The sequence below is a fragment of the Elephantulus edwardii genome, unplaced genomic scaffold (genome assembly GCF_000299155.1).
Source record: "Elephantulus edwardii isolate Elephantulus edwardi_28Jun2011 unplaced genomic scaffold, EleEdw1.0 scaffold00228, whole genome shotgun sequence".
NCBI classification, from domain to species: Eukaryota; Metazoa; Chordata; class Mammalia; order Macroscelidea; family Macroscelididae; genus Elephantulus; species Elephantulus edwardii.
In genome coordinates, this window is record NW_006399978.1 from 2,365,391 (window position 1) to 2,388,850 (window position 23,460).

Consider the following 23,460-nt stretch of genomic DNA (forward strand, 5'->3'; position numbering starts at 1 on the left):
CACTATTTTTCAATAAAGGGAAAGAACAGAGAACATTCCAGAAGGATCTGTGTGGACCCTGCACTGTCTGAGGGTTCCAGTGGTCCCAGCACAGCCCGAGGCCCGGGCCTCCCGTGGAGCAGCTGTGGACTTCATGCTCATCGCAGGAACACCCAGTTTCCTCCCAGCTCCCAAAGCGCTGTGATAATTTCTGCCAAATATTAGAAACCAGATGAATTGAATGATTCTTTCCCAAGAGTATCTAATTCATACGGTCTGAAAATTCCTGTGCCAAACTGATTTTGTAAATTTTTTTTTTACCAGGAAAAGTATGTTTCTCCTCTTTCCCAGCTGGAATCTGACTTAACACCCACAGACCAAATTCCTGAGACTAATCTGCGGGGGCACAGGAAGCCTGACCCTCTATGTGATGAGCAAAATCAGCGAGAATAAAAGCGTGCCCGGGACCCAGGAAAACCCAGTCAGGGGACCAGGAACTTTAACTGTCTTGTTCTTCCATCTTCCTTTTTTGCTAGTAATGTTAAAAATCACAGATATATTTTCAAGGTCAGATTTAACATCGTGAACTTAATAAACATTCAAAGAATGTTTTTTAAAAGCAAATGCCAAACTCTGAAATACTTACTACCTGCAGTGTCAAAACAAAAGATCACTTCCCTTCATATATTAAACACTGCTAGAAGTATATGTGGTGCTACTGAAGAACATGGAATATACTACGAACTGTCAGAATGGTCAGTATGTCCTGGAAGAACAGTTAAAATGTTCTTTCTTCTTCTTCTTCTTCTTCTGCTTATTATTAATTTTAATGAACATTTACAGAGAATTTGGATTTCCATTCATTCATTGTTGCATTTTTCTCCCTGCCCACCCCTCCCCTCCAGTTCGTTCTTCTCTTTGAAAAGTAAAAGAAAAATTCTTTCATTGTTATACAACCCCTCCACCCAGAAAGGATGATGATGAGACGCGTTAAGTACCTTAAACATGTTATCAAGAGGTACCAGACCCTGGAGGACATCATCCTTGAGAGAGGGTCAGTTAAAACGTAGAAGATGCTCAATGAGATGCACTGACAAAGTAGTGGCAAAGATGAGCTCAAACACTGATAACTGTGAAGATGGCTCAGGACTAGACAGTGTCTCGTTCTGCTGTAAACATGAATCAGAACCAACTAAGTGCGTCTAACAACAGTTAACAGCATCGATCATTCAGAAATAGTTGAACCCATCAAAAGAAAAATGCTGACCTCATAAATAGGCTATTCACAAAAGAAATAAAAATAGCCAATAAATACATGAAAAAAACAAATTATTTTCATCACTAATAATCCAAAAAATGAAAACAGTAACATTTTCTGCATATCCAGCTGGCAAACATGTTTTAAACAGGTCACGTTAGCACTAAGCAGGCCCCGGCAGAAGGCCTCCTCAAGACATGAATATCCGCCGCCCCGCTCTCCTTAGAGCTCCTCAAATTTCACTCTAACTCAACCCATCTTCCCATTATCAAGAAGGCATGTTTTCCAACAAAGTTTTAAAGTTACACAGAGCTTATGAGAGCTATTACTCATTAGGAAATGCCCAGGGAATCACAAATGACCAGAAAACACCATCCACCCCTCATGAGATAAGACAACTTTCTTGGAATCCTTTCCAACTGTCATGTTTGAAGATAATAAAAACACAAAGAGGCCCACTCTGGTGTCAAAGTCCTGGCAGCTCCCAACCCTGAGGGTCAGAAGTCTCTTCCAAGTGTAAAAGGTCAGCTTTCAGCACACTGAGACACCAGAACTTGGGAAAACTGCAAACAAGGAGCACTTGTCTAGGATGATTAAGTCGCAGGCCCCCAGGGCCAAAGGTGCTGCGTTCACACACAGGACTCTGTGTCTACTCAGCTGTCACACCGGCTGAGAGTGGGTGGGCTGTGAGTCAGCTCTGGCTGGGGGTCCATGTGCTGGCTTTTGGGCGGGGATGACTGAGGCTCCAGAGAAAGTTTCTGAGGAGTGACCAGAGAGGCAGTGGCCTGTAAGAAAGCCCATCCCACCCTCAAGGGAGGCCTGTTCCCTGTGAAAATGAGTTAGGCCCAGCAGGGGCACTGCAGTCGAGTGAGAAAGGCACTGGCCCTAACGGTGAATCGTAATCGACATAGTTCTAAGCATCCCTGACTACATGTTCAATACCCTGTCCTATCCTGAGCCAATGTCACTGTCTCTGACACACCTTACCCCCATTACCCCAGTTACTGTGTCAATCCATTTCATTTATGGTCTTCCTCTCCTCTATCCTTCCAAGCATGATGTCTTTCTCCAAGAAATGGTCCCTCCTGGCAACATGTCTAAAGTTTGTCAGATGGAGCTTCAGAATCCTTGCCTCCAAGAAGCAGCCTGGGCTCACCATCTCCAGAACAGACCTGTTTGTTCTCTTGGCAATCCATAATATTTTTAATACTTTTCTCCAGCGCCACAATTCAAAGACATCAATTCTTCTATCATCTTTATTTACTGTCCAGCTCTCTGATGCATAGCAAGTAAGGCTTGGATCAGGTGTACCTCAGTTTCTTGACTGACATCACTGCTCCTCAACATTCTGGAGAGCTTCGTGACAGCAGACTTTCCCAATGCAATTTGTCTTTTGATCTCCTGGCTGCTGGTACCAAGAGTGTTGATTGTGGAGCCAAGCAACCTGAAGCATTTAACAGTCTCAATCTCTTCTCTATCATAATGACGCCAATTGGCCCAGTGGTGAGAACCTTTGTTTTCTTGATGTAGAGCTTCAATCCATATTGTAGACTGCAGTCCTAGACCTTCTGCAGAAAATGTCTCAGGTCCGCCTCAGTTTCAGCAAGCAAGGTTGTGTCATATCCATAATGGAGTTTGCTGATTAGTCTCCCTTCAATTCTGATGCCACAATTATCTGTTTTGCATATAGATTGGAAAGGTATGGAGACAGGATGCATTCCTGACATATACTTTTTCTGATTTTGAACCACACAATGTTTCCTTGCTCTGCTGTTGCTGTTAGGTGCTATCAAGTACAGGACAACTCATAGCGACTCTATGACCAAAAGATCTGAACCCTGTTCTATCCTGTGCCATCCTCACACTTTCTGACAGCAGTCACCTTGTCAATCCACCTGGTTGAGGGCCTCTCCTTCACCAATCCTCCACTCCAACATCATGTCCCTCTCCAAGGAATAGACTCTCCTAGCAATATGTCCAAAGTATGTGAGGCGAGACCGCATAGTTCTTGCCTTCAAAGAGCAGTCGGGCTGCACCCTCCCCAAGACGTATCTGTTCATTTTCTTGGCCATTCATGCAACGTTCAGTACTCTTCTCCAACACCATAGCTCAAAGGCATAAATTCCTTTTCTTGCTCTGTTAACCAACTGTTTATTTTGTGCTGAAGTAATTATTGTATTAAGGAGAGAGGATTAGGATGGGATACAAGCCCCACTCTACTAGAGGCTTACATAAGATCATGGAACCTCTGTGCCAGGTAAATTTTTCTTCTGGAGAAGCTACTCACCTGGGACACCACCAGTCTGCATTACCCACAGTCACCGTCCAGTCGTGTCATAACCAATGGTCTACATGATCCTGGCCCATCACTCAGCAGTTTTTCCAAAACCAGCCTGCTACATACTGTCACATGAGTCATTCCCCTAACAGGTCTGTCTCTGAGACCTTCAAATGAAATCTTCAAACCCAAGGGACAAAGAGGAGCTAGGAGACTGAGAAAAGGAGGAGCTATTGGTGTCAGAATTCATGGACTTAGAAGCCAGGTCAAACATTTGGGATAATGTTGACCTGAGACTTTTTATAAATAGCCTATTCATCTTACCAGAACAAATTATGAAAACACAACCTAATCTTGTATCCTGCTTCATTAACATGACTTGCCTATCTTTCTCCAGTAGAAGAAGTGTGAGTTAATCACCTTCTCAAACATTTACACACGATATTTAGCAAGATGCTCTGTGGGCTGAGGTTCAAGGAGATGGAAAATATGGTGGAAAAACTACTTGACTATTACACATAATAATTAGAAGGATGTCAAGTTACTTGTTTTTCTTGTTGGTATGTGCTTAACTTTCAATGCTATACAAAATCAGGACAAGTGGCTCAAAAGGAGGACACTTCCCACCTCTCATGCAAGCTCAGGGGCAACTGTAGAAGACAGAGAAAGAAGTTTATGACTGTAAAAACTAGGTAAAAAGGAGTACGCTAAGAAGACTATATAATACAAGAAGAACTGTGCCGACAAAGAATTGTAGAAAAGAAATGTTAACACCTGACTGAGCAGTTACCTTGGCAATGAAAAAGGGCACCTGACCTCATGGTCATGTCAATTCCACCTCAAATCTACTGCTGTTAAGTCTACTCACTTTTGGTGTCATTCTGTTGGGTTTCAGAGGTTATAAATCTTAATAGGAGTACACGGCGCCTTCTTTCTCCTATGGAGCATGTGATGGATATAAACTGCTGACCTTCTGGTCAGCAGAGCAACACATAACCCACTACGCCTTCAAGGCTCCGTAACGTCAATTGTTAGATGTCTTCAAGTTGAGTATAACTCACAGCAATTCTATGAACAACAGATCTGAGCCCTGTCCTGTCTGTGTCAATGTCAATCTCTGACACACTTGAACCTATTACTGCAGTCACTGTGTCAATCCATGTGATTGAGGGTCTTCATCTCCCTTGCTTCCCTCACCTTTCCAAGCATGATATCCTTCTCCACAGAATAGCCTTTTCTAGCAACATGCCCAAGCCTCCTCCAAGAAGCACTCTGACTGCACCTTCTCCAAAATATATCCGTTTGTTCTTTTGGCAGTCCATGGGATATTTAATATTTCTCTCCAATACCACAGCCCAAAGCCATTGACTTTTCTTCTGTTATTCACTATCCAACTCGCAGCAGCATAGCAAGTGATTGAAAAGACCATGGTCTGAATCAGGTTCACCTTAGTCCTCAAACTAGTAACATTGTTTCCCAGTAATTTGGAAAAGACAGGGGAGCTCTGGTGGCCTAGTGGCAAGAAGCTGCACTGCAATCCCAGAGGTGCACGGTTCGAATCCACCAGATGCTCTGCCGGGGAAGGAGGGACAATCTCCTCCTGTACCAGTCAGATCTGATTTGACGGTACACGCACAAACACAAATAATAAAATTAAAAAAAATAATAATTTGGAAAAGACTTCAATTAAAACCTATTCATTAGTATTAAAAAGCCCAATTCATGAGCAAAGAACCTTTAGCATCAAGTTTTCCTGATTACTTACACTGCTAAAAAAATCTACACCCTGAGCCTTAAATCCACACCTTAGAAACGAAAGAAGAATGGTATTTTTGTCAAAACTTAATATTAGAGACCAACTTATAAGTATTATGAATATTCTAATTATATTTCTAGAGATGATTCTGACTTTTCAGTTAAAAATACTTTTTTGTCCAGGCCTATTTCTTTTTAGAAGGCATTCTGGCGGTACATTCCATCAGGTGTTAACTGGTTAAATGCCAACCAAGAGCTGCATCCCCAGCAGCGGAATAAAATGACCAGTGGGTCTAAGGGAGAAAGATAGGCAGTCCCCTAATGTTAAAATGTATAACCTCATTAACAGTTATTTGCTGGTTACAGAAAACAATGTTCCCTATGAGCTGAAACACACTTGATGGTAGGGAGATGAATTTTGTTGAGCTATAAAAGATAAAGTATCTTTCAATTGTTGAATTAAAATAGTCCCTTAATTCTTTTACTTTCCAAAACTGGTGAAAATATTTTTTTTTCTAAGTGGATCTAGAGTACTTGCAGCAATCACTGATAACAAAAACCCACTGCCAATAAATCAATTCTGATTCACAGCAACCCTCTAGGAAAGAGTAGAGCCCCATATGGTTTCCAAAGCTGTAAGCAGACTAGGTGATGGCTGTATGCTTCATTTAGTATATTCTCCTCTTTAGTCTCGTCAGGATGTTGAAGAATCTTATTTCATGTAGCCTTAAACGCTATCAGTTTATACGTGATACATCTACAAAATGCTGCAACTCAATTATGTCAGAATTTACTATTTGACTTATGGGGTACTTCATATTTTCTTCTGAAGAAATCAGAAATGAGAGAAGACAATCCCTTTAAAGACTGATAAGAAATCATAAAATATCTGACTGAACAAAAAAGCTGCCTTACTCAAGGAGCTTCAATTCATATTCTAGGGTGGTCATACCCCTGAGATCTCTGCAATGGACTTAGCTTATATTGGATGATAAATTATTAGAATACAATCAGTCTTACACAACATTGCCTTAGAATTTGAATGTAGTTGTTGCTATGTGCTGTTGAGTCATCTGTGACCCATAGCAACCCTATGTACAGCAGCTCTGAACCCTGCCCTGTCCTGAGCTAATCTCATGAATTCTGACACACCAACCCTCATGCCCTGGTTTCTTTATCAATCCATTTCATTCAGGGCTCCCTCTCCTGCACTATCCCTCTACCCTTCTGAGCATCATGGCCTCAGTCTCTCCCGGCCACATGCCCAAAGTATGGGAGATGGAGCTTCAAAATCCTAGCCACCAAGGGAAACTTGGTTTCACCCTCTCAAAGACAAATCTATTTGTTTCCTTGGTGGTCCATGTTATGTTCAAGACTCCTCTCCAGCACCACAATTTGAAGGCATCAATTCTTCTATCCTCCTTAGTCATTGTCCAGCTCTCTGACGCGTAGCAAGCAATTGCAAAGACCACAGCCTGGATCAGGTGCACCTTAGTGTATAGACTGACATCATTGCTTCCCAATAATCTGGAGAGGTCCTTGACAGCAGATTTTCACAATGTAATTCGTCTTTTGATGTCCTGACTGCTGGTGCCAAGAGTGTTGATTGTGGAGCCTTTGAATGCTCTATTAATATTCTGAATAACACCATGTATTTCTCATCCAATAAAGCCTTGAATGTTAATGCCTTAACAAAGGTGTTCTCAAGTTGGTTCCAACTCACAGAGACCCCATACACAAGAAGAAAAACCGCCCTTTTTCTCAAATTCCTCCTATGCTTGAGCCTACTGTTGCAGCCACTGTGTCAATCCTCTGAGAAGCCTCATCATCTGTTGCTGATCTTCTACCAGACATGACGTCCCTCGTCAGAGTCTGGTCCCTCCTAACAACACTTCCAGAGCATGTAAGATGGTCTCACCATCCTCTCTTCCCAAGTGCATTCTGGCTACACTGCTTCCAACACATATTTGCTTATTCTCCTGACAATTTATGATACAGTCAACATTCTTTGCCAATATCAAAATTCAAAGACATTAATTCTCCTTTGGTATTCTTTGTTCATTATGTAGATTTCCACAGGCATATGAGGTGACTGAAAATATCACAGCTCAAGTCAGGTTGACCTTATTCCACAAAGTGATCTTTTTTGCTTTTTAACTCTTTAAAAAGAGATCTTTTGCCGCATTATTTGCAAATGCAATATGTTGTTCATTTCTTAATTGTTGTTTCCATATATGCTGATTACAGATTCAAGTAAAATTAAATCCTTGACAACTTCAATCTCTTCTTCATTTATCATGACACTGCTTCTCGATCCAGTTGTGAGAATCTGTTTTCTTTATATTAAGGTGTAATCCAAACTAAAGACAATAAACATTTTATCTTCATCAGTAAGTATTCCAAATCTTTGTTTCCAACATGCAAAGTGGTGCTATCTATATATCACAGGTTGTGAATGTGTCTTCTTCTAATCCTGATGCAGCATTCTTCTTCACACTGCCCAGCTCCTTGGGTTTATGTGCTCAGCATGCAGGCTGGATAAGCATGGCGAAAGTATACAACCCTGACACATAACCTTCTCTTATTTTAACCAACAAAGAATTCTCTTGATTATTTGCTTGTTTCTCATGGTATCAGGTGTCTTAGTAAAAAAAAAATTTTAAAAAATAAAAGTCTATATTAATGACACCATATTATAGTATTCCAAGATTTGGTAATTAGTAGAGTGTTTATTAGAAAAGCAGCTAATTGATCCAAAGTCTCCTTAGTATTTTCTGAGATTTGTTTCCTTGAAACTCTGGGTTAGACAGGGCTTACAAACTATGGATTTATGTGTCCTCTTGATAATAGATAATACATCTCTTTTTCAGATTGCTAAAATATTTGGTGACTGGAATCATAAAAACCTGAGAGCAGCCATTAAAGGTACAACATATAGATTATTTCCAACTAAAACAACAGCAAAAGGAAGAAGCCAAGGAACCAATGAAGCCAGTGTTTTGTTTTGTTGGTTTTTTATTAATTATTTTTTATTATTTCATTATTTTTTGTGTGTACCGTCAAATCAGATCTGACTGGTACAGGAGGAGACTGTTCCTCCTTCTCTAGCAGAGGATCTGGTGGATTTGAACTGTGCACCTCTGAGCTTGCAGTTGCAGCTTCTTGCCACTAGGCCACCAGAGCTCACCAAGACAGGGCTTTTGTGTCACAAGTGTCTAACACCTGAAATGATTAGCTGGTTTCTTGCCAAGACTTCCTCACTGCCAGTGAATCAGAATTGACTAATAACTAACCTTCATTGGGTCCCTGAGGTTGTAAATCTCACAAGATGAGATTGTCCATCTTACTCCTGAGGAGTCACTGGTGGATTCAAACCATAAGAGCCTTTGGGGTACCAGTTAGGCTCACTATGGATTCTATCAGAGCTCTAATTAAATCATGATCATAATAAAAAAGAGGAAGTTAGTTATAAAGCATTACTAGTTCTGAAATATAAAAGTATAAAGAATTCTTTCCCCCACAACACTAATGGTTATCTTTCTAAATGTTAAAAAAATCTATATATTTTAGCAAATAATCTTGTAGCTATGTTATAACCTAATCTTTAACCATAGCTTACTTGTCCCATGTTACTTGTTTCAAACTACTGTTTTCAAGGTCAATAAACATTTCATTTTCAAAATTATTGTTTTCGAAGTTAAGAAACATTTTGTTCTCAGAAATAGGGAATGAACTCTGTTTTCAAAGCTATAAGATCTCATAACTAAGACTCTTTTAACTCAGCAGTCACATAAATGTAACAAATTGGAAATTTTGTTTAAAAAAATCCTGATAACGTTCTCTATATAAGCATTTGAAGGATCCTAACAAGCTGTGCTGCCCTAGTGCTAAGGAACTGCACTGCCAGCCCAGACACATGGTTAGAATCCACCAGCTGCTCCACAGGAGAATGATACACAATCTCCTCCCTTGTGATTTACTGCTTCTGAAAACCTGCTGGAGGGTCAGCTATGAGTCAGTTCTGACTCCGCAGTATAAAACAAAACTAATGGTCAGGACTGTGCTCTAAGTTGTTCATTTTTTTCCGTAATAGTAAGGTGCACACTCTTAGCATGGAATAGGAACTCCAGGTAACTCAGGATGGTTGCAACTGAGGATGCTGGGGTGCACATAGCCTGCACAAAAGAAGCCTGGCTCAGTTAATGTTAGATGCTGTCACTGTTTTGCTCTTAGCATCTTTGAGTAAAAAATGTGTGTCTATTTTGTATTAGGTCCTGGACATCTGCTTCTGTTCCCCAACCAGAGCCAGCTAAGGACCAAACCTCTAGTTCTCTGGGGGTAAGGGGCAGGCTTTTGTGTATACTGGCCATTCCCTGAGGACCTTTTTGGCCTAATCCAGTCTTTGGACACTCTAACCTCAGCTTCAGTGCACCACATTTTAGTTTCCCAGGCCCTGGGCTGTATCTCCCAACCTGCCCCAGGGCAAGCCTGTTTCGTCTCTTAGGATGCCTCCACTCTTACCATGGTGTGCTTCCACTGGCCCCAGGATGGCTCCACCCAAATACCCCATATCTAGGGATGCATCCCCAACCACCTGCAGGCTGTGCCAAAGTTACCTGAAACTTGTCGGGGTCTGCCCCTCCAGCCTGACCCACAAAGACGCCAGCACCGGGCTCCAGCTCCAAGCCCCTCAGGGAACGTTGGAAGGGCAGCCTCTGGATCTCCTCGCAGTCCACGTAGAGCACTGCAGTGCCGCCCTCCACACTGAGCGAGAAGCGGGTCCACTGGTTGGTGAAGGAGGGCAGGCGGAAGCTGGCTGCCGTGCGCGTGCGCTCTGCGCCTGGCACCGTGTATAGGAGCTGTATGTGCTGCTGCCGGTTCTGCACGCTTGAGAGCTTCACGCCCACTCGGACCACCGCCTGAGTTTCGTCTGTGACGGCAAATAGCACTCCTGCGTCCTCTGTAGCTGGCTTCACGTGGAAGAGGAGAGAGAAGTCCCGGAAGAAGGGATTGGGCAGGTGATAGCGAGCCACCTGGCCACTATTGGCGTCTGGACCGAAGACATAGGCTGGGCCGACATCTGGGTCCTCAATCTGGGTGACTTGTGGGGGCGGGGGATCCCCAAGGAGCTGCAAGAGGCCCACCTCCTCTGCACCAGCACTATCTGGAAAAGGAGAAATATGGGTGAGGCTGAGGTACCCCAGAACCCTATGGAGACAGGCAGGGTAAGAGAAGGAAGCCAGGGCACCGTGAGGGGACAGGCAGGTGGCAGAAACCAAGCTGAGGAGGGCTTGACAACGTGCTGTTTGGTCCCATTGACAACCTTTTTTTGCAAAATACCATCGTGGGGTTTTCTCTGAGGCTGTACCAGGCATTCCACTGGGGCAGGGGATTCACAACCACAGATCACTCCACCCTTAAATACCCCCAAGGAGCTTAGATGCCAAAAGGAGACCCCCAACAAAGAGAGCATCACAGCTGGTGCCGTGGGGAGCCTGAGGAAGGGCCCCTCCCTCAACGCGGCTTCCCCTTCAAAGTAAAGGTGCCCTGGTAAGTGTGCTGTGGGCGTCAGGCCATCCTGTCCCACACCAGCCCTGCAGGATCACTCATGCAGCCCAGTCAGTGCACCCCTACCCTAGGCACCCCATCAGCCCAATATAAGAAAGCAGAAAAGACAACTCTGTACCTGGCTGTTCACCCTAGTTTAATCTACATTAGGAGCCAACCAGGAAGCAGATGAAATTCCTGAATAAAAAGCATGACCAATTAGAATAGTGTAGGCTTCCTACACTTCCATTCACCACAGTGATCTCCTCGCTCATGATAATGCCTTGTATAAAGTGGAAACACTGGCAGTCCCCCCAGGTTGGTTGGCAGGGCTTATCTTTCCACAGCCTGGTCTTGGGGAGGGGGTGGTTGCTGGCTCTGAGACTGCTCCAGGGACCCCAAGAGAGAAAGCTACCTGCAGGGGAGGGCTTATCTCGCAGCTGAGTACTAATGGGGTGCCCTAGCCTCCTAGATTTAAAGTTGCTGCACAGAGTGACTAGTATATTGCTATGGGTTGAGTTATGTCCCCCAGAAAGGACATGTTGAAGTTCTAATGCTAATCTGTGCCCTTAGTTGGAAAAATAAGTCTTTCTTTGCAAGTGATACCAGTTAATCAGAAAGGAGTATGGTGAATCCTAAACCTAATCCCTTCTGAGTGATGTCTTATAAAAGGAGAGTGTACACTCTCTGGAGGGACCTACACACTATGTGAAGACACATCTATGAGTCAACGTATATAGCTGGGAGCCACCCATGGTTGGGGAAGGCCTGGAACAGCCTCAGAAACAGCCAGCAGCTAGATCTCAGACCCCAGCCTCCAGCACTGTGAGACAATACATCTCTTGTCTTTAAAGCCCCACTTTGTGGAGTTTGCTGCAGCAGCAACAGGACATTCACATACCACTGAACTCTGGGCAATCCCCTCTTCTAAGCTCTTCCTCTCCTGGAGGCCTTTGCTGCTCCTGTCAGTGTCTAGAGTCAACAGCAGGTCACCTATTCTCCTCCTACCCCTGTGTGGGACCCTCTCCCATAAGGACAGCCATGCACCCTGCACCAAGTTATCTTCGTTTCCACCTCAGGTGCTGATAGAAAAGTGAAGACTGACATCAGCCCAAGGGAAGCCAGGGGCCCTTGCAACACCTCTGAACAATGGGAGTGCAGTGGCCACTTTGTGCTCATAGATGACACAGTCCACTGTGATTGTGGCTGTCACTACAGGTCCCTGTGTTATGAAGTGTCTAGTCTCCAGTTGTCCACCTGACAGGACAGTCTAGGGATTAGGAGACAGCTTTTTCACCAGCCTAAGTTCTAGTGACCTGCTCTCATGACTTAGTCTCCCCCATCTACAACAGAGATAAGCTTGCCACTACCTCTACCTAAGGGCATCTTGAACTTGTCCAAACCAAATCACAGTGCAAGGTGCAACTACCATTGACTTCCTGGGTGGCTGATAAACATCAAGTGCCACAGAGATGGCAGGAGATCCTAGACACAGAGTGAATGGCTCCCAACATTCTCATGGCCTTTCCAGATCCTGAATGCCTCGTGCCCTGGGTCAACAGTATCCTCTCCTACTGTGGGGGCTGGGAGTGGAGGATACACCCTTCTCAACACCTCAACTGTGACCAAGGTACCAGCCAAGAAAACCACCTTCCCTGTAAACCAGTCACCCTGCAGTGTTCCTACCACTCTGAGGATGTGTGGAGAGGGAATCTGTGCCATGCTGGGCTCCTCCTATCCACCCAAACCGCTCAGGTAAAAAGACATGCAGAGCTGAAGACTATTGCCTCTTCACCAAGCAAGTCAGCAGAGGCAAGGATAATTCTTGAAGTCTGGTATGTTTAACTATGCCAAGGATGAAATGCCCCAAGTCAGCACCATTGGAACAGGTAACATCTGAGGCCTGGGGTCCATTCACATCTACTGATGGCCAGGAGAGCCTATAGTAAGGACACCCTGGTTCCAGAAACCAAATCAGGAAGAATGGGTGTGTCCAAAAGTATATTCCTGTCATCTGAGTGAGTGGAAACTACGAGGCCCCTAGTTTCTGGGAGCTCAGCAGAGACCAGGCTCAGACTGTGGGACGCCATTCCTCATCCTCTCCCAACAGTGCTGCAGCAAGGCCCAGCCCTGCAGTCTCTGCTACATCATGTGAAATCAGACACAGTCGATGGGAACTGAGCCTAAAGCCAGCCCATGGCGGGTCCTCGCCAATGGCCTCTTGCTCCAGAAGCATGACCCTCATATTCAACTTCCTTCCACGATGAAGTAGATTAAGACAGAAGTGCTCATTACTGTTCAGAGTATAGGGAATGGCCAGAAAATGCCCACATTGTGAAAGCTAGCATGGTCTAGCTGAGCAGACATGGAACAGACAACACCAGAGTTTCCAACCAGTAGCACGGGCTGGTCTGTGTGAAAGTCACTCAACATAAGACCTGCTATCTGAATACTTCTCCAGGCTCGTGTCCAGCCATGACCTGCCCCTGTCCTGGGTCACAGCCTAGAACCCCATATCCCAGCAAGCCATCCTTGTGCATTCTGAACATGTGTGCCCAAACACCATTCACCCCACCGACACAGCATGCTCCCCACACTGCGTGCCCAGACACCTGCAGGCACCCAGTACTGCATCGATCTTTGAGATACCACACACCTTTGCATGACCTGAAGACACTTCAGTGCAGCACCCAGGTGGTCCAAGACTGCTCGCAAGAAGCAGCCTGCCAGATAGACCCCTATTTTGATGCAACCTGGGGTCTGGACCATCCTGAAGTCCTGAAGGTGTCTGCTTTACCTCTTGGAAGGATGAGACCTACTTGTCTTGCTGGAGGCCACTCTCCTTCCCACAGATCTTACATCTCTGCTTCTGAATGAGTCTAGAGGGCCAGGACTGCTGAGTGTACAGGGATGCACCCCATGGCATCCATTATGGCAACAAATGACTATATAGAATCCTGGTCTGGTAAGGTTATAATCTTTGCTTCATTGTCTTTGAGTCAGTTTTAACTCACAGCTGACCCTCCAGAGGGTTTCTGAGGTTCTAAATCGCACAGGAGGAGATCGTCCATCTTCCTCCTGAGGTAAGGTTGTTGTTGTGTACCATCAGGTCGGAACCAACCCACAGATGACTCTCCAGCAGGTTTTCAAAGGCAGTAAATTGCACAGGAGGAGATTGCCCATCTTTGTCCCGCAGAGCACTTGGTACATTTGAATTGCCTTCCTTTGAGCTGGAAGCACAATTCCTTCCACTAAACCTTTGTGATAGCAGTACAATTCCTTACCACTAAGCTGTCAGAGTTCACAGATCTTGATTTGAGAACAAGATACAGGGGATGTGCTTTGCTAAGGTATTTCCTGTCTTCCACCAGTTATCTGGGCTCCTTGACTACTGGGCTCTGGAGTGGCAGGGGTGGGGATTCCAGCATCCATTCTCGGTTGCTTGTCCCACCACACTCACCTCAGATGACACCAGAGTGGCTGGGGGGATGGCCTGTGAAGCTGGCACATCACAAAGTTAGAATGCCTTCTGATGCATGAGTCAGGGCTGTGAAAATGGGAGAAGGAGCAGGAAAGGTGGAGTCAGGGTGTTGAAGAGGTGGGAGGGGAGGCAGGAAGGTCAGGAAGAAGTAAAAGCCCACAGGGGCAAGGTGGAAAAGGTAGGCAGCAAGGAAGGGGGCTGGTGGTACAGGGGGGATGGAGGGCAGGCGTGGCTCTCAGAGACCAGGCAGCAACCACACAGGACAAGCCGTGATGGAGCCAGAGTTGTCAAACAGCCCGACCCCCCATCCCACCCCACCCCAGCAGCAGTGGTGGAGGCCCCCTGTGCCTCTCTCTAGTATAAAATATGGTGCTTACTATTTTACTAGCATCCTATTTCACTTAATATATATAGTGGATATTAAGCTGTACACACCTGCATTTTATGTTTATCAGACAAATTCCAATCCAGTGTGTGTGGATTTGATGCTTGACTACAATTCAAACTGACTGCAAACTGAAACAGCTCACAGAGACAGTCAATGGTACCAGGACCACTGCCCTTTAATATCCACATGGGCCTAGATAGAATACCCAGTAGCAGCAGCCACGATCATTCAGGCCAAGGGCTGGCTGCCACAGTCGAGGCTGGATCCCAGGGACTCAGGAAGCCGCCCTGGACCAGGAACAGGATCTCACTACATATCTCTCCACAGTGCCCTCACACAGTTAGGCTCTCAGGGCACTACCCTCAGGGCTGCACTGTGACTCCCCACCCAGTTCACTCCTGAAAGGACACGAGAGGCTGAGCAGCTGCCAGAAGCCACTCTGGCAGAATTTCCCAGCCTGCGGAGTTCTGCCCCGTGCTCGCTGTGGTATAATGTCTCCTGGGACAGTTTGGTAAAACTGGCCCCATTGTTAGGAAACCTCTTAAGGAAATCCCTCAGCACTCTCTATGTTTAGAAATACAGATTGTGATATGGCATGGAATTAAAAGTCACAGCCAATCCAGAAGAGAAGGCGGGGCGGGGGGGTGGGGGGGGAGGCAGGGAGCCACAAGGAGAGCCCTAAATCCCCATCAGTAGGAGCCATAAAGTGAGAGGGCTGAGAGGACTGAAATACAGGAGCAATCACTCATGGGAAATTCAGCTGTAAAAAAGCAGAGGCAAACAGACCACACACAATGCAAACCAGATTCAAGCCAACAAGGATAAGCAGATAAAATCTAGCTAGATGTGACAAGATAGGAACTCTTATACACTGTTGGTGAGATTGTAAAATGGTACAACCACTCTGGAAGGCAGTTTCATACTTCCTTAAAAGGCTGAACAGAGAAATTCCATATGACCCAGCAATTCCACTGCTCGGAATATACCCTGAGAAAAGGAGAACTGAAGCACAAACAGAGACTTGTATACCAATGTTCACAGCAGCGTTATTCACCATTGCAAGAACATGGAAACAGCCCAGATGTCCAACCACAATCGAATGGATTGAGAAATTATGGTGCATTCACACAATGGAATACTACGCAGCACACAGAAGCAATGATTTTGTAAATTACTTCCTAACTTGAGAGGGACTGGAGAGCATTATGCTGAGTGAATTAACTCAGTCCCATAAGGACAAATATTGTATAAAACCATTATTGTAGAATGAGTATAAGGATCCACGGGGTGGGGAGCTAAGGGGTGAAGATGGGCAGGTGGGGTGTTAATCATAGGGTGGCACAATTTGATAGGTGGGGGTTGAAGGAAATGGGAAAGATCTGGCATGAAAAACAATGTATTCAAACTTTGTAAATAAACCAGTATGAAATAATAATAAAATGATCTAGATATATATTGTCAAAAGTTAGCTAAAGTGACATGAAATGTTAAGAACAAAAGAAAAGAAAAATATCTGACACCCCTGAAGTATTTAATCCAAAAGACTAAATGCAAACAACTCACTGCCATCAAGTCAGAACTGACCCTTTACCTGTAACTATAAACCATTGGGGAGGAGATGGCCAATCTGAATCCGAAGGAGCCCGTGGTTTAGTTGAGTCATCAGAGTGACAAGGCCTTTGGATTAGGAGCACAACTCCCAGACCAGGCACCAGAGCTCCCTAAGGATGTTATTATTATGTGCTGTCACGTTGAACTGACTCCTAGCTGACACTCCAGCAGGTTTTCAGAGCAGTTAATTGCACAGGAGGGGAGGCTGTCACTGCCGGAATGGAGATTGCCCTTCTTTCCCCTGTGGAGCAGCTGGTGGACTCGAACCACATGCTTTTGGACTGGCAGTGCAACTGCTTACCAGTAGGCCACCAGTCGCTATGAGTCGGAAACGACTCGACGGCACATAACAACAACAACAAACACCAGAACGAAACAAAAAAAATAGCTTAAACTATCTTAAGTCGATGGGGTAACTCTTAAACCAAAAGATAGTTTAGTCCCTAAATTGAAAGACAGTTTAGCTTAACAAGTAAAGGATGTCTGCCTTAAGTGGTATGCTCTTTTAAAAAAACTACCTATACAGAATTAAATAAATGGACAGCAGGGAAGCTAGGAAGCTTAGGGGCAGTGGGTTTATAATAATGGAAGAGGAAAAATTAAAAAAGAGAAAGGTTAAAAAGGGGACACAACTTTAATATAAACAACTCAACTAATTGCTGTTGAGTCAGAACAGACTCAGAAATAATTCTCCTGCACATTTTCAGAGGCTGTAAATTATACAGGAAGAGACTGCTCATTCTTCTCCCATTGAGTGGCTGGCGGATTCGAACATCCTGCCTTTGGGTTGTCAGCACAACTCACTACTCACTAGACCACCAGTGTTATTGGACTGTACATACAGAAATTGTTGAGCCAGTGTCTATTCTTCTGCGTATATTTTCAATGAAATATAGTTTTAAAAAATAGGGCAAAATCAAGCAAATTTCACAATATTCTACAACCAGTTTGCCAGAGCATCTATAATGTAGTGACTTGTGTATTAAATCCAGCAAGGTCGGAAGCGCGAGCAAGGCCGCCAGATGTGCAGACAGCGGAGGAGGAAGAAGAGATGGATACCCCAGACTCGGCCTCGAGCATGGTGAATGCAGATGACGTCAACACCATCATCCTGGCCCAGAAGAACATGCTGGACCGCTTTGAGAAGACCAATGAGATGCTACCGAACTTCAACAACCTGTCAAGTTCCCGCCTTCAGCAGATGAATGAGCGCTTCCTGCATCACACGAGGACCCTGGTTGAGATGAAGAGGGATCTGGACAGCATCTTCCGCAGGATCAGGACCCTGAAAGGGAAGCTGGCCAGGCAGCACCCAGAAGCCTTCAGCCACATCCCAGAAGCGTCCCTGTTGGAGGATGAAGATGAGGACCCCATCCCACCCAGTACCACGACAACCATCGCTACCTCGGAGCAAAGCACGGGCTCCTGTGACACCAGCCCTGACCTCATCTCACTCCCACTCAGTCCTGGCTTTGAGGACCTTTCCCAGGCCCGGCCTGGCTCCCCTACTCTTAATGGCCGTGGCCCCATAGATGATGAGGAAGAGACGCCAGGCGAGTAGCTCCGCTCTGGATTCCCTAAAGTCCCACCGGTCATCTGGGCCTCCTGGAGGCCCAGGTTCCAGGCTTATGACATGCCGAGGAGCCTCACTCGCCCACCCCTTCCTCCTGAGAACATCTGTCTTCTGCAGATGTCTTCCCCAGCCTTTGGGTCCACCTGGCCCAACTCAGGTCCTCAGGTTGGGCCAGAGATTTCCTCGGACTAAGGGCTGTCCCAACTAAAAGGTCCTCAGGAACTGGAGGTAAGGCCACCCCTTCCCAGCACCCTGTTTTCAGGCCTTGAGGCAGAGAACCCCTGTCCGCCCCAGCCCCACTAACTCTGGACTCAGTTCGTTCCTCTGGCAACAATATCAAGTACTTTTCCATTTGGCATCTTGGGAGCTTGGAGGCAGGTAGAAGGCTTGAGATGGAGACTGGCCACCCCAGAGGACCCCTCATTGTCCCAGCAGGCTCTCCCAGAGACCTCCAAGGCTTTTGTGGGCAAGATGGATCCTCTTGGAAAATAGAGTTTCATGGAATATTTTTGTACCTGATGTTTACAGATGCTGTTGGGAAGTTATCAATAAAAAGACTCCATTGCTAGAAAAAAAAATCCAGCAAGGTCCTCCATGTTAACAGGCTTCAAAGGGACTTCCAAATTAAGAGAGAGATGGAAGAAATGTCTAGCTGTTTATTCCAGAAAGCTAGCCAGCGAAAAGCCTATGGATCAAAGCAGAAGAATGTCCAGCCCAGTACAAGCATGCTGTGAGTTTAGTTCCATACTATCATGATATCTCAAACCAGTTATATGAATGATTTTGGTTTCCTAGAGCATATAAAATTACGTTTACATTATTCTGTGATCTGTTAAACAAGCTCTTGCGCTGCTTGATCATGAGGAAGTGTGCCTCTCGCAGTTCAACTCCACCAGCTGCTCTGAAGAAAAAAAGATAGGCAGTCTCCTCCCATTTCGATTTGCAACCTGGGAAACCTGATGAGGGTTATAAAGAGTCGGAATCAACTCAACAGCAGTGAGTAGTCTATTAAGGATTATGAAATTCTTAGGATTATAAAAAAGTTTGAAATACTGCACAAATTATCAAAATGTGGCAAACACAAAGGGAGTATATGCTGTTGGAAAATGATGCAAATAGACTTGCTCAATGCAGGGTTGCCACAAACCTTCAATTTGTAAAAGCCACATTACTTGTGAAGCACAAAAAATGACCTTTACCTGGAAGTTAGTGGAAGGTAAGTCCCCAAGGTTAGAAGGCACTCAAAATACACAGTGGCTACAACATGGCAGACGAACAGTGGGATACCAGTGATGGCCAAGAGAGTGTGTAGGGCCAGGCAACGTTTTGTTCTGTTGGACATTGGATTGCCATGGATAAATCACCTGGACAGAAACTAAAAGCAGCTGCAGCAATAATGTCAGAAAAAAAACCGAATTCAAGTTGAAAGCCATTAAGTAGTACAGAGAAGATATCTGTATGTCCCTTATAGCAGGGTCTAGAATACACAAAGCAAAAAAAATGGGAGCCGGTCTTCACCCTTGCCTAATAACAGGCTCTAAGACACTTCTCCAACTCACCCTTCTCATCCCAGCTTCTGTTAAAATGAAAAATAATCACTTCAGTAAGACCCACATAAAAGAAGCTTCCTGAACTTAATAAGCATCTAAGAATGTTTCATACCTGTTGATTTATTATACAGTAGTAATTACAAAGTCCAAAATGCTGTGGGTTGGAGGAAAATGTCCTACCATTAACAAAGAGAAAAACAAACCAGGAACAAATGCTTTAAAAAGTACCCAAAACCCCAGCGCTGGCTGAAAATCGCCTGTGACTTCATCCATAGCCACTGGTGAGAGTCAGCGCCCAGAGCCATCAGGGGCTTTATTTAAGCTCGTTGCCCACTGCTGTGGTGTGGACAGCTGAAACCCAGGCCCCGACAGACACCTGGGGGGGGAAAAAACCCAGACTCTACTTCATGCTCTGTTGAAGAGGGAGGGGCAGTCTCCTGTACCAGTCAGATCCAATTTGATGGTACACACACACACACACACACACACACACACACACACACACTTTTTCTTCTTCTTTTTTTAAAAAGACTACTTCAGCCGTCGTGGCCCTCTGCCCGGGGCGGGCTGCCCTCAGCCCCCTGCCTGGGGCGAGCCGTCGTGGCCCTCTGCCCGGGGCTGGCTGCCCTCGGCCCTCTGCCCGGGGCGAGCCGTCATGGCCTTCTGCCTGGGGCGGGCTGCGCTTGGCCCCCGGCTCGGGGCGAACTGTCGCGGCCCTCAGGGTGAGCTCCTCAGTCCCCAGATTGTGCCATCTGACCCCGGGGTGGGGAAGGAGAAGAAAGAAAAAAGAATGCCTAGGGTATCCAGAGAATGTTACCTAGGCCACCTTCTGCCACCCTCCCCCCACCCCAGTAAACCTGAAAGCAACACCCTCAAAGCCCTTCTATTTGTAACTCACAAGTTTGTTCTCTCTAGGTTTGCTCCCTTTCCTATAGGTAACCTTAACTCTGAGTTTTACTCCATAATTGACCCTGAACCCAGTGCCAGTGACAAAAAGGAAATACAACTGACAGCTAAGGAAGCAAAGGAGGATGGAGCCTCTGGGTTCAACCAGCCATCCCCACTGGACCCACCTGGGAAAACACTTTGCAGTCCAGAGGGGAGCAAATGACAGGAAAATATCTTCTAACAGAGCAAGAAGGCAAGCAGCTGTAACCCAAGACCACCAGTAAGGTGATAAAGCGTCCTCCCTTCCCCCCTTTATATCTACACCCCTGTTCAGCATGAAGAAGCCAGAGAGTCGGCATCCAATTCCCAAATCAATAAGACAGTTGATTTAATTACTATTGGAAAATGCTTGTCATTCCTCTGTAGCATCTGGTCCCCACTGGACCCTCATCATTTCCTTCACCTGCTCCCCCCATCGACCAAACTGTGCAGCTCTGCAACTGCATCCTGGCCCATCCTCACCCTTCTGCCCCCAACCCTCACCTCCTTGTACCGCCAATATGTTTTTCCCAATAAAAAAATATTTAAAAAAAAAAAGTACCCAAAACCAAAATTTTACTGAAGGGCAGCAAAATAACCTAAATCAAAGGAGAGACTCAGCACATTCCTGGGTGAAGACTGGGTTCTGACATGGTGAATCATCCATAATATCATGTATCCAGTGAAACTCAATCAAAGTCTTATCAAGGGTGGCAGAGTACCTCACTGAGAATCTAAGCAAAAACCCTCAAGAGAGTCAACATACTATTGGGGAAGACATCATTCCATAAAAACTGATCACAACATTCCCAGAATCCACCCAGGACTGCAAGAGGTAGGGTGCCTGGCTAATATTGCTTAAGAAACAAGATATGGATGAGCTATGATTTAACAGATATGCAATGGTGCTGGAAATACCAAAAGTTCATCAATGGAGAAAAGTTAAAGAAAACAACACAACTACATACCTGTAAATTTGAGAGGTGTTTACCTGTAGTGATTTGGTAGGGTTGTGGGTGAATTTCCGAGACACATCATTAAGGAAAGAGTGCAACTTTCATACCACAAAGTACAAACTTTTATGTATAAAAGAAAGAAACACATGTGCCTATGGGGACCTGCATGTGCAAACACATAGTGCACGCACACACATCAGATCATCTACACACAGGTGAACACACAGAAACACAGTGGTCAGTAGCACAGTGATCTCCCAAGACATCCGTGTCCTCATCCTCAAAACCTATGATTACATTCCTTTACAAGACAAAGGGAACTTTGACGATATGATTACGATTATGGAATTTGAGAAGCTAAGCCTAGATTATCCAGGTGGGTCCAATATAATTACATGAGTCCTTATAAATGGAGAGCTCCTCACAGCTGAGATTAAGGAAGTTGTTGTGGTGAGTACAGAAGAGAACAAAGGAGGTAACAATGTGAGGGCTTGGCCTGAACAAACTGCATATCTCAGGTAATCATCTGATTCTCACACTAAAGGGTCTGGTAGAAGATGGATGGTGGGTGGATGACTGGAAAATGGATGGATGAGTGAAAAGATAGGGAGATGGATGGGTGGACAGATGGGTAATGGATGGATCATTGATGTTCAATGCTTCAAATCTATTCTTAAGATGATTTAGAAATTCAGATGAAATGGATTCAAGATCATATTTTCATTCTCAATGACTTGTTTTAATTTTCTTCAGCCTTAATTTGAACTTGCACATGAGTAATTGATCGTCTGACCCACAGCCTGCCCTTGGCCTAGTTTTGACTGCTGATATTGAGCTTCCCCAATGATTCCTTCCATAGAAATAGTCAATCTACAGGCTGATGACAGCCTGCGAGATGTCTCATCATTGCTCTCCCACCCCAGAATCAGAACGTTGTTATGTGCTGTCAAGTCGAAATCAACACATAGCTGATCCTCCACAAGGTTTTCAGAGGCAGTAAATCACACAGGCGGAGACTGCCCATCCTTCTTCCAGAGCAGCTGGTGAATCCAAACCAGGAGCCTTTGGGATTGCAGTGTAGCTTTTTACCACTACGGCCACCAGGGCTCCAGAATTGGAATGAGTAGCCCTAAACAACATGGAAACCTCACTGGCCATGGGAGAAAAAACAGAAGAGCAGCCAAGGAAGGGACTTCCCAGAATGCCAGGCGTGTTCTTTACTCCTTCTATGGGTAATACAGATTCTCCACATTGTGACCTTACCACACAGCCACCTTCACCTGCTGCCCACACACTGATGGCAAAAGTTAAATACAAATGTCCTCGCTAAAAAAGAAAAAAAAAATGAAAAAAGAAAAAAAAAGAAAAACAAATGTCCTCGCTGGCAAATGTGGGAGAGATGGGAGGCTTGTGAGTTATCTATCGGTTGCCAAGAGGAAAGAGATAAGAGTAGGTATTTAAAAAAAAAAAAAGAGTAGGTATTTTTCCATTGAGGTGGTCTTGTCTCCTCTCAAATCAAAGTTAAATAGAAACTCGAGTTAACTGAAGCATTGTAAAGAACAGTAACATTTTTCTGAAGTTCTGCATTTGATTGAGGAACAAGATTTGAACCCAGCAGTGAGGGAGCCTCAGCACACAAGGATGACCCTCAGAACACCTTGACAAGGAACTTCCACCCATGCACGCGCCCCATACTACAAAACTGACCTCCCAGTGACGTCCAGGTACCTGGAGCCCCAGGCTCCTTGCTGCCCAGCTGAGGCGGCACAGAAGCCAGCCCAGCTGCCATTGTGCCGACTCTGATTTGTCAACTCCATGCATGTCAGAATAGAACTGTGCTCCCCCAGGCTTCCCGTGGCGGATCTTTCAGAAGCTGTCCACCAGGCCTTTTCTCTGAGGTGCCCCAAAGTGGTCGTTACCCTCTAATGTTTCAGTCACCTTTTACTGTTGTACACTAACTGTGTCCACTTCCCAGACAGGCTCAGCAGTTCTCTGAATGACCTGCAGTAAGACAAGGTTTCAGGGCCCAAAGTGCCACATGTAGAGACCCCTGATTATGATTTCGAGAGGAGAGACATGCCCACAAGCAGGAAGCCACCTCCCTGAGAACCCAAGCAGGACTCTGCCACAGTCATGCTCCCACCATGCTGCCCCTTG

At 45.3% G+C, this 23,460-nt stretch overlaps 1 protein-coding gene and 1 pseudogene across 1 annotated transcript in view; one reads left to right on the plus strand and one right to left on the minus strand.

Moving 5' to 3' along the window:
• The window catches only part of COL18A1 (collagen, type XVIII, alpha 1), an 82,673-nt gene that overhangs the window by 53,921 nt on the left and 5,292 nt on the right, over positions 1 to 23,460 (minus strand). Inside the window, exon 2 of the mRNA XM_006898409.1 lies at positions 9,887 to 10,434. Within this exon, the coding sequence (XP_006898471.1) occupies positions 9,887 to 10,434 (548 nt within the window). The remainder of the gene's footprint in view (positions 1 to 9,886; positions 10,435 to 23,460) is intronic.
• On the plus strand, positions 17,349 to 17,858 carry LOC102877466 (annotated as a pseudogene).